This window comes from Rhinoderma darwinii, chromosome 1 (genome assembly GCF_050947455.1).
Source record: "Rhinoderma darwinii isolate aRhiDar2 chromosome 1, aRhiDar2.hap1, whole genome shotgun sequence".
Lineage (NCBI taxonomy): Eukaryota > Metazoa > Chordata > Amphibia > Anura > Rhinodermatidae > Rhinoderma > Rhinoderma darwinii.
In genome coordinates, this window is record NC_134687.1 from 40,877,090 (window position 1) to 40,889,726 (window position 12,637).

General features: G+C 41.8%; 1 protein-coding gene across 1 annotated transcript in view; it reads right to left on the reverse strand.

Annotated features, from left to right (window-relative positions):
- The window catches only part of STK32B (serine/threonine kinase 32B), a 221,574-nt gene that overhangs the window by 95,865 nt on the left and 113,072 nt on the right, over nucleotides 1-12,637 (reverse strand). Inside the window, exon 6 of the mRNA XM_075849055.1 lies at nucleotides 2,566-2,655. Within this exon, the coding sequence (XP_075705170.1) occupies nucleotides 2,566-2,655 (90 nt within the window). The remainder of the gene's footprint in view (nucleotides 1-2,565; nucleotides 2,656-12,637) is intronic.

Genomic DNA, 12,637 nt, shown 5'->3' on the forward strand with positions numbered 1-12,637 from the left:
AGGGGGCTGTATGGCGTTATCTACAGTGGGACTCTGTATGGCGTTCTCTACAGTGGGGGCTGTATGGAGTTCTCTACAGAGGGTGCTGTATGGCGTTATCTACAGGGGGGGCTGTATAGCGTTCTCTACGGGGGGGTGTATGGCGTTATCTACAGGGGGGATGTATAGCGTTCTCTACGGGGGGGTGTATGGCATTATCTACAGGGGGGCTGTATAGCGTTACCCACAGGGGGGGCTGTATAGCATTACCTACGGGGGGCTGTATAGCGTTATCTACAAAGGGGGCTGTATGGCGTTATCTACAGGGGGACTCTGTATGGCGTTCTCTACAGTGGGGGCTGTATGGCTGTACCCCCCTGTAGGTAACGCTATACAGCCCCCACTGTAGGTAACGCTATACAGTCCCCCCTGTAGGTAACGCTATACAGCCCCCCTGTAGGTAAAGCCATGCAGCCCCAACCCCCCAAAAAAAATCTGACCTACAGTGTGTCCTACAAAAGACATGTATCCCCTCTCCACAGGACAGGGGATACATGTGTGATCGCTGGCAGCGATAGGGAGAACGGGGGACTGAAGGTCCCCCGAAGTTCTCCATGACTAACCTCTGACTTCCGGCGTCTGGGCAGCTCAATAAAAATGAAAGGAACGCTGGTCACGCATGCGCACAAGCACGACCGGCGCTCCATTCATTTCTACGGAGCTGCCGACACAGACCCCGGAAGTCCGAGGTTTGTGATGGAGAACTTCAGGGGACTTTCAGTCCCCCGTTCTCCCTATCGCTGCCAGCGATCACACATGTATCCCCTATCCTGTGGATAGGGGATACATGTCTTTTATTTAATAGCAGAGCGGGGAGATACCTCCCTGCTCTGCTGTAGTGTTCAGTGGCGTCCCGCTGTAGCAGCCATAGCGGCTGCTAGCGTAGCCTCCGTCGGGCGACACAGGCCCCCTCATGCCGCGGGCCCCCGGCGGTAGTTACGCCACTGGCCGGACCCCTCACAGAAGTACCCCTAATACCCCCCTGATGGCGGCCCTGCCTGCGTGTCTCTGACATGCAGGATCCGCCTGTTATCCATCACATCTAAGTTCATAACTTAGATTTGATAGATTAGAGGTGGATCCTGCATATCAGAGACACGCAGGACCCACTGAAACTACTCCCGTCAGTCCCACGGGACTGATGGATTCAGGTCATAGCAAAAGATAAGACTGCTCTGTATAGAGAATACAAAGCAGCTGTATCTCAAAAAGTAAAACTAAGTTTTAATAAAAACTATTTAGAAAGTTACACCAAACACTCTGACTGACTTGTTTATAAAAAAATATAAAGCCTTGGAGTTTTTGTATTATTGGTAAACCCTGTTTACTCTGAGTTAGGATAATATAATAGGGTTACCTGCAGCCATATAACAAACTCAGCACTGCTACATATATACATCACATCTGTGCTCAGTACTGTATCACACTTTATTTTAGCAGTTCTCCCGTTTATGGTGTATAGTATCGTTACTTTATTGAGTATTACACTTTAAGACTTTTTTCCTGTCGTAGATGAAAATGAACCGTCGCTATCATCGCTGTGCAGAGTTTTATTGTCTAGACTTCGTTTGTCTTAATCATCTGCAGATCTAAACAGTAAACTATGTTCTTGTCATAGATTTTCTGCATTTAGTAGCATGACATTGTGATTATTTCTTACACAAAAGGCCAGCACCGCTTACTAATACAGCACAGTATGACACAGATTTTTTTATTATTACGATACAGTAACTGACCGTACATAATACATGTGAGTAGGGTACAAATCTAGTAGGGTGCAATATTTTTTTCTATGTAACCTCCAGCACAGGCACAACTGAAGTCCCTGTATTACCAGCACCATTAGAGTAACCCCATCTATTTTGCCAGCAGTGCCCCCTAAAAAAAAAATTCTGACAGTAGAGTCTTTCTCATAAACAGTCCCAGCAGAATGCCCTTCACAGTGCCAACACAGTGCCCCCAATAAACAATACTGCCAGCAGAGTGCCTCCCTTCACATAGAATTCAATAATACAATTCCGCCTGCTTGAAACCACTGCCGGGGGGAGCTCACTACATATATAGACACTGCCCCCATTGAAGACAATGATATATGCAACAGGCTCCCCCTAGTGGTGCCTGTCAGCAACCTTCTACAGAAGATCTCCCTTACCTCAGAAGACTACCGGACTATCTCAGAGAGTAAGTAGGACTTGGGAGACGATGACTCCCACAAGAGCATGAGCCCGCTGTATTGCTTTAAATAACATTTTATAAAAGTTGCCCCAGTGGACTTGTACTTCATATGCTTAATTGGGGTAACATGTTTAAGTAATATATCTGCTTTAAGCTCTAATTTTACCTACTTGATCTATTTTAACCTGCAGTCCTATGTAAAAACAGATAACAAACACATCATATCACAGTCAGTTGTGCCAAAACTCTTCTCTGCTACATCTATGGTGTATAATTCTATACATACATACATACATACATACATACATACATACATACATACATACATACATAAATACATACATGACTTACCCATGTAAGGTTTTGTCCCTGCCATAGATGAAGGTTTCTCAGATCCTTTGACAATTGTAGCTATGTTAAAATCCGTAATGTGCACGTGTCCTAAAATAAAGAAACAATTAATTAATGGCAGAAATCTTGTCTTTTTATACTCAATAATTAGCCCACAAAGATATAGTGTTGAAGCTCTTGTCTTGCTGGCGCACATACTGTACATGGTAATCAACATATTATCATAGAAGTCATTAAAATATTAAACATCCGACATCCGGCTCTGAAGAAATCTAAAAATTTAATTGGAAAAAGAGAGAAAAACATAAAACAAAACTAGAATAATGAGTGTTTTTCAGAAATGTGGATGTTTTTAAATTATAGTTGGGAATTAGTATTGTGGCCATATGTACAATACTACCTAATGGTAATGTGTGAATTCCCATTCACATTTGATACACTGTGTTATGCCTGGTGCAGGTCCTGCGGGGACAGTGCAGGACCTGAGGGGACAGTGCAGGACCTGAGGGGACAGTGCAGGAATTGTGGGGACGTTGCACGACTCTTATAATTAAAGTTCTTTGAATCACTGGGTCCTGCACCACCCCCTGAGGTTCTGCACCACCCCCTGAGGTTCTGCACCACCCCCTGAGGCATAACACAGTGCACCAGTTTGACCTTGAGCGTTCCTTTAACTTCTTAAGGTTCGGCCCATTTTGCCCTTCAGGATCAAGCATTTTCTTTTTGTTTTTTCCTTTGTCGCATTCCAAGAGCTATAACTGTTTTCCGTCGATGTAGCTGTGTGCGGCCTTTTTTTTCCGACATTTTGTTAATCACACCAATTTGTGGTACACATAATTTATTGATTCGCTTTTATGAAATATTTTTTGGTGGTGGAATGCAAAAAAACTTCAATTTTGCCTCCGTTTTTTTCATTTTTTCCACCCCACTTTTTACCATGTTGTAAAAATAACAAGTTATCCTTATTCTACAGGTTGGTACTAATGCAGCGATACCAAGTAAGTCTAGTTTAGTTTATGTTTTATTTCTTTTGCACAATAAAAAACATGTTTATTGTTCATTTTCCTATTGATTTAGCTGTATGAGGGCTTGTTTTTTGCGACATGAGGAGTTGTTTTTATTGGTACCATTTAGGGGGTACATAGAATTTATTGAACATTTTTTATACATTTTTTTGAGGGGAAAAAACCCCACAATGGTTTTCTGTTTTTGTGCTGTGCGATATACATAATGAGTTAACTTTATTCTACAGGTTGTTACAATTGCGGCAATGCCGTATATGTATTTTTTTTCTTGCTAGTTTAAACAACAAAACAGATTTTAATTAAAAAAAGGGTTTATCTATTTATTTACTTTTGGGCAGAACTTTTTTTTTTACTAAACTTTATTTAACTTTTTTTTAAGCCCCACTAGGGTGTTTTAAAGCAGTATTGCCTGTCAGTGTTACACAGCATCTAAAGAGCAGGGCTCCAATGGGAATTTAGCTCCTTAGCTATTGAACGCAGCTTTTAAGGGGTTAAATGGTTGGGATCATAGGATTCTTTGATCTCGGCCATAAAAGCTGTAGCAAGGCTTTAAATCACAGCCGGGCTTCTGTTTGTTGCATGGCACAACTCCTGTGCCTGCGCAATTATCATTATGTGCCTGCAAGTCATGGAAACTCTTGTGAAAGAAATCCACGACGTACACGGACGTCATGGTGCATTAAGGCCTCGTTCACATCAGCGTCGGGTTCTGTTGATGGGTTCCGTTAGACCTTTCCGTCGGAAGAACTTATGAATGGAAAGACAAACGGAAACCATAGCTTCTATTTGCATTACCATTGATTTCTATGGTAATGCTTCCGTTGCAAATGGATTCCCTTTGTCTCTGTTTTGTAACGTTTCCGTTTTTTAGTGGAAACAATAGCGCAGTTGAATACACTATTGTTTCCGCTAAAAAAACTGAAACCTTACGAAACGGAAACAAACGTTTATCTTCCCATTCATGGGTTCCCCGACGGAAAGGTCTAGCAGAACCCATCAACGGAACCTGACTGAAGTGAACAAGGCCTAATACGTAAAATCAGATCTTCAGGATCCCACTTATTGATGATCATTCCCCTTTCTATATCTGGAACTGTTACCTGATAATCTTTTTCTCACTTCTGTTTTAATAATTTGTTGTTAATAACCAGCCTATTCCTTAGGCACGGACGGGCAGCGGATTGTCATCCGTGGGCCGACCGCAATCACGGGCCGTGCACACACAAGATGTTCATCCATTTCAATGAGCCCGGACCGCAATTGCGGACTGTATAATAATATGCCCTATTTTCTTTGCGCTCCGGGCGAAACTACGGTCGTGTGCATGACTTACTATAATGGAAATTGCCTCTCCTTGCGCTGACTTTCTGGTCATGTTGTTGCGGGCTTGTGCTAATATACGGCAGCTAATCTAAATAGGCAGAGCTGCAGTCAATATAATGTATAGTACTGGGGGAGAGCAATAGTCTGAGCTCGTGATAAAACAGGAGGTGGATTTTAGACTACTTCACACAAGGACAATGTAGTTCAGCTGCAGTCATTGTTTAAGAGCTTTGCCTTAAAGGGGTATTCCCATCTCCCCTCTTTATTTTTTTGATACCCTAAATCTATTTTGTTTTTATCAATATATATAAATAAATATATTACAACCCCCATTTTCCCACTACGGGACTGCATGGTCCCACACCACGTTTCCTATTTTTCTGCTTGAGTGGGCGGTACAAAGCCCTTTCCGTTCACATAATAAGCAGGTGGCGCTGTAATAAATATCACAGCGCCACTTTCATTAGCAGGCACGCTCCCGATGCTGCTATGTATAGTATGACATGCAGCATTGGGATTACAACCTTGTGCCAAAACAAGTAAAAAGCCAAAAATACTAAGAAAAAAATAAACAGCAGGTACCTGTCACTCATAGCAGTAACTTACATGTCACTGAACACCCACATTACATGTGCTACTTTGGCATGCATTATATCAGATACAAAAAAAAAAAGATAAATAAGCACGCACCAATGCACATGCTTTTTCGTTTTCATACTGAGAAGGTAAAAACTACTATACTGCCTTAAAATTCATTGTCTGGACATTGGTTTATAGAGAGTAGTGCCTTGTTCAGGGCCTCAATTAGTTATTAGGAGTGAAAAGTCTCATACTATTGCGGACACAGCATGTCCAATGAATTACACGAAGAGACATAGATTTCAATGGTTAAAATGCAATGCTTCATTTCCCCTGTGGAGGCGCTGCAGGGGAATTGAAGTCTTGCTGCGGGTTTCTGCCACAGATAACAGCTGATCGTTGGGATCCCAGTTGTTTGACAACCTGTGATCATCTTTTTTTTGGGGGGGGGGGGGCTAATAAAAAGAGATTGTAAAGAGTACACAACCCCTTTAGGCACTTCATTCGATAATTAAAGTATTCTTCATTACCTTTTAATGTAGTTTCTAAACGTTGATCTCAGAGGACCCGACAGGAAGTGAAATTGCGGACAAATTCTCACTCATAGACATTGGATCCGTCCATAGGGATCAATGTATACATCCCATACATAAGTGTAAGTGTATTCAACAAATCATCACCTGGTAACCCATGTACCAAATTGAATGTGAAATGCCTTGCAGTCCTCCAAGTTATTAGTTAGTCACTCCCAGAGTTATAATAATATTATATAAGGCAATTTCTATTCAATGGGGTATTCCAGCCGATAAAATTTTTTACCAACTTCTGGACCTTGCTGCCAGCACCAACGCGGTGAGAAGGAGTTGTATGGAGCGTTGGTTGAGCATGCCACTCCATACAACTCTATGGGAGTGGGAGCGCTCTGCATTTTTCATATCTTGGATGAAGTGGCATTGCGCTTTGTACAACTCATCATGTACGTACTGGTGGGCAATCATGGGGACTGGGGTCTCCTATTTTAGAGATGTCTGGGGGTTTCACTGGTCAGACACTCACCAATCTACCATTCATTACCTATCCAGTGGATAGATGATACATGTTAAGCATGGAATTCCCCTTTAAGCACTTTTATTGATCCATTTATGCTTTCCTTTCTAAGTTTCCCCTTTAACAAGATAATTGGCTAAATAACATGGCATTAATACGTTGACCACATCAATTTCGTCTACCCCGGTTCTTTCTACTTTTCTATATCTGAGAGCTAGGGGTTATGTCCGCTTTTAGATAAAGCGCAGCCATTCTACAGATCTTCGCACATCATTAGTGCCCAAAGTAAATCAAGGAGATTCTCCACACGAGTGAACAGCAAGAAATAGGGTCAGTTAGGAGCCCGACTAGAAGATGGTGAAATATTCAAGTCTGCAACCCCCTGGCAGCGCAGCAGAAGCATCGGAATGAAGTCTCATGGCAGTGAAATTGCCCCGTTATATATTAACAAACCATTAGTATTTTTTTCGAAACCAGAAATGAATTATTTGCTGCACATCAAGATCCCTGGGTCAGAATGACAGATTACAGGAATGTGCAGTCAGTCATAATGAAAACCTTGACACAATGGGTAGATAAAGACTGAACCTGGGTTCCATTATCATGGGGAGTTATAATATAATCACTGCTCAGATTCCATAGCTGAATGTGTCCTGTGATGGATGTAATGTATTATTTCCACTGGTAGATGATTAGGGAGGGGTATAAGTAGTGCAGTCGGTGGCGCCTTTTTAAAAAAAATTTGGACTTCATTTTTTTAAATACTTTGCTAGTAGTATTAAAGGGGACGTGTTAGCTTTCCGGACATGTCTGTTTTAGTAAATACTTGTATTCCCCATGATATAATGCTGGAGAATATTTTCTTAGAACTCGACATTGTAATGTTCCTTTGTTATTCCTCCTGTAAATGGATTTTAAAAATTCACAACTGAGAGTACCCATTCCTCTTGTCAATATGGTGTGTCCCTACACATTCTGACATTGTCAGCGCTAACTGGTCAGTGTCAGAGTAGGTAGGGTACGTAGGGAGTTGCCCCTTTGACAGGAGATGATGGTGATGCCCTGTTGCCAATTAAGCATATATTTCCAGGAGGAATAACAAAGGAATGACACAACGTAAGCATCTACGTAAAGGTGCTCAAGCATCTGCAGAAAACGTTACAATTTAACCCCTTCCCACCGCAGGTATTTTTCAGATTTTCATTTACATTTTTTCCTCCCCACCTTCCAAAAGCCATAACTTTTTTATTTTTCTATCTATATAGTCCTATGAGGGCTTGATTTTTGCGGACGAGTTGTAGTTTTTCATGGCACCATTTATTGTACCGTATAATAGAAAATATTTTTGGGGTAGAAAATGAAAAAATTCCTACTTTGTTTTTGCGCTTCATTTTTATGGCGTTCACCGTACAAATAAAACTACATGTTAAAGAGTTTCTGTCAGCAGATTACAAGTGGCCTATCTCCTACCTAATCTGATCGGCGCTGTAATGTAGATAACAACAGTGGTTTTTATTTTGAAAAACTATCATTTTTGAGCAAGTTATGAGCAATTTTAGATTTATGCCAATTAGTTTCTTAATGCCCAACTGGGCGTTTTTTTACTTTTGACCAACTGGGCATTGTGAAGAGAAGTGTATGACGCTGACCAATCAGTGACCAATCAGCATCATCGAGTTCTCTCCATTCATGCCCATCCGCACAAATCCGCACATAATACGCAACGTGTGCATTCAGCCTAAGGCCTCATGCACACGACCGTAACCGTGTGCACGGCCATGATTTTCGGGTCGGCCTGCCGCGGAGTGTCACCAGCGAGCCGCCTGCAAATCGCGGGCCATGCACATGGCCGCGTCAATTATTTTCTATGAGCCTGGACCCAGAACACGGCCGTAATAAGACATGTCCTTTCTTTCTGCGGTCCAGGCTCCTTGGCCATGCACGGGCCGTAGAAATCACGGTCGTGTGCATGGGCTCATAGAAACGAATGGGGCCGCAATTCTCCCGTGGATTTTCGGGGGAATTGTGGCCGCAAAAGCATGTTCGTGTGCATGGGGCCCATTTATATTGACCCGCAGAATAAAGTTAAAGAGGCTCTGTCCCCACATTATAAGTGCCCTATCTCCTACATAATCTGATCGGGGCTGTAATGTAGGATAAGTGTTTTTTATTTTGAAGGAGAAGTGTTTTTTATTTTGAAAAACGCAAATTTTTTTGCATGTTATGAGCAATTTTAGATTTATGCTAATTATTTTCTTAATGCCCAACTGGGCGTTATTTAACTTTTGACCAAATGGGCGTTGTAAAGAGAAGTGTATGACGCTGACCAATCAGTGACCAATCAGCATCATACACTTCTCTCCATTCATGTCCATTTGTACTCAGCACAGCGTGATCTTGCTGTGCTGTCACATACACCCTCATTAACTTTATTGAAGTTTCTTGAGAGTGAATAGACATCATCTCCAGCCAGGACGGGATATCTATTCACAATCCCGACACTTCGGTAAAGTTTTTTTGGGACTTAATCGCTGCACAGTGTGATCTCGCGAGATCACGCTACTGCTGTCATTTCAAGAAATCTCATCTACACAGTGCAGATTTTTTCTGCGCGTAAATTGACCTTTAGTACATATTTTAAAATCCGCAACATGTTAATTTATCTTGCGTTTCCACTTGCGAATTGTATCTGTCTAGTATTAAAAAAAACGCACCAAAGTCTACAGCATAAAAAACACACCTATTTCCGCATCAAAATGTAAAAACCGCTCCTAAAAATGCATTAGGTGCGGTTTTAGCTGCGGCATTACGTGCGTATACCTGCAGTTTTGATGTGGATATTCCCGCATCAAATTACGCAACGTGTGCATTCAGCCTTACGGTGATACCAAGTTTATATAGGCTTTTTAAGATTTTACTACTTTTACAAAGAAAAAACGAACTGTAGAAATTGTTATTTATTATGTGTCACCAAATTCTGAGAGCCATAACTTTTTTATTTTTCCGTCAAAGGCATCTTTTTTGCGGGACGTACATTTTGGGATACATGCGAGGTTTTGATCACGTTTTGTTCAATTTTTTTGTGGGAAGTGAGGTGACCAAAAAACAGCAATTCTGGCGCATTACTTTTCTTTACAGCGTTCGCCGTGTGTGTTAAATATTGTTATATTATAATAGTTCAGACTTTTACAGACATGCCGATACTAATTACGTTTTTTTATTTATTTTTTTACAATGCTTATGGGGAAAATGGGGATATTTGAACTTTTAATTATTATTTTATTTAACTGATTTTTACTAGTCCCCCTAGGGGACTTGAACCAGTGATTGTTGGATCACTTGCACTATATACTGCAATACTAATGTATTACAGTATATTGTCTTTCTGGCACACTTAATAGGAGCACAAAGCTGGCAGACCTGGGATCCTTCATTAGGGGGGTGGCAGATGGGCTGTTAAACGGGGTCGCCCCCTCTTTCTAACAATTTAAATGCTGCAGTCATTATTGACCTCGGCATTTAATGGGTTAAACTAGCGCAATCCCGCACGTTGCAGTGAAGTGTCGGCTGTAACATACAGACAACACCTGCTTTGTATGGAGTGGGCTCAGTCCATGAGCCCGCGCCATACTTCCCCTACCCGGCTAGGACGTAATTATAAGTCATACGTCTGGAAGGGGTTAAAAAAAAAACAGGGAAGTCCATCTGTGTTGCAGTATATTTTTCCTATAAGCATACATTGAAGTGCGCAGCGTATTTTTACAATGAAAGTACACCACGTGTGAGCGCACCGTTATGTGTGAAAGTAGTGTTCACACTTGTAATACTGGCTAAAACTTTTATTTGATTTACATTTGATTTAGCATCTGCAGGTCCGTATTATGAAATGTTGAAGTGCTAGAAAAGCAGATTTTTCACGGATTTGCTCATCTCTATTAGATTAGATAACTTTACCTGTTACTGCTGCTGTTTATAGAAATGCTCTGTGCCAGTGGTCTCCAACCTGTGACTCTCCAACTGGGACTTGTAGTTTCACAAGAGTTGAAGAGCCGCAGGTTCGAGACCACTGCTGTATGTCCTCTACCTCGTTTAATACATTTTAGTCAGTGTACACACAGTATATTTTAAAGAGGTTATGAGTGATATGGCAGTAAGATATAGAGAAAGGTGTGATTTGAGTAATGCTGGGCCATAAACTACATTAGATAAATGTCAGTATTTGAAGCAGATTTCGGCAGGATTATGAGCTTAAATGGGTTATCCGGGTACCAAAAATTGCATTGCAATAATATATTTATGTTAAACTAAGTAACTTACTAATATACTTTAATTAAAAATTCTGTGCTAAATGGTGCCGTTCAAACCTCATGAATTATTCAGGAAGTGCTGGAGCTTTTCTAAAAGTGATGACGCTCCGACACAGCCCTTGCTTCATGTGCTGTTCGTGAACATGACCGCAAGGGGCTGTTACATTGCCTATTGCTTGAGTCCCGAGCAGAGCATCAGCTAGCGCTTTGCTCAGGACTCCAGCACTGCTCCCGACGTCCATATTTGGTCAATTTAGGCTTTTCCTATCGCTGGAGTCACCAAGCAGAGCATCAGCTGATGCTCTGCCTGGGGACTCCAGAACTTCTGCCGGCGTCATTCTGACTGCCCATATATGGACAATGACGTCGGCAGAGTAGTACTGGAGTCACCGAGCAGAGCATCAGCTGATTCTCTGCCTGGGGACTCCAGAACTTCTGCCGGCGTCACTGTCACTGCCCATATATGGACAATGACGTCGACAACACTACTGGAGTGCCGGAGCAGAGCATCAGCTGATGCTTTGCTCTGGGACTCCAGGACTTCTGCCCATGTCACTGTCACTGTCCATATATGGACAGTGACATAGGCAACAATACTGGAGGCCCGGAGCAGAGCATCAGCTGATGCTTTGCTCTGGGACTCCAGTACTACTCTGCCGACGTCAGTGTCCATATATGGACAGTGACAGTGACGTTGGCAGAAGTTGTGGAGTCGCCAGGCAGAGCATCAGCTGGTGCTCTGCTCCGAAACTCCAGTACTGCTCTGCCGACGTCATTGTCCATATATGGACAGTGATGTGGGCAGAGTTGTGAAGTCCCCAGGCAGAGCATCAGCTAATGCTCTGCTCGGGGACTCCAGTTATAGGAAACCCCTAAATTGACCAAATATGGACGTCGGGAGCAGTGCTGCAGTCCTGAGCAAAGCTTTAGGTGATGCTCTGCTCGGGACTCAAGCAATAGGCAATGTAATAGCCCCTTGCGGTCATGTTCACGAATAGCACATGAAACAAGAGCTCAGTCACGTGGGGCCGTGTCGGAGTATCATCACTTTTAGAAAAGCTCCAGCACTTCCTGAATAATTCATGGGGTTTGAAATGCATCGTTTAGCACAGAATTTTTAATTAAAGTATATTAGTAAGTTAAAAAGAAGAAATATATTACATAAAGTTTGCTTACCGCATTTCCAATGCGTTTCCAATGCGTTAGTTGGTGCAAGTTGGTACAAGTTAAGTTAATCCAGATGCTGCAGGTGCTTGTAAATACTCCCAATGAAGTCCTATGTTGACAGCAGGTATACAAGGTAATGGAGGTGAACAATGATAGGTGTATCCAGCAGTCGGTATAAAAGTTAAATGGTTTATTTGGTCATTTTAAAATACAAGGTTTAAAACAAAGATCCCGGGACCACGCTTACGCGTTTCAGACCGCTAGGGTCCTTAGTCATAGCTTGGTGTTCCACTAGTGAGTTCAAATATTTATAACAAATATCATGAGTCAGGTGACATCCTGTAGGTGGGCCTTAAAAGTTAACCTTTTCATGCATGTATTCAATTAAGTTACGTAACATCATAATGTATTCCTTCTAAAGCATTTATGAACAGAGCATTTTTACTAATGTAATACAAGACAGATGAATCCAAATTATAACCTTAAGTTATTATGACAAAAATAGTAAAGGTATTCCAAATAAAAAAACTAGATGTCCAAATTTCCTGCTAAGTACTCAGGTGTTTTGTACACTCCGATGTAATCTAGGGGGAGTGAAGAACCTGCTTTCTATATATTCAAATA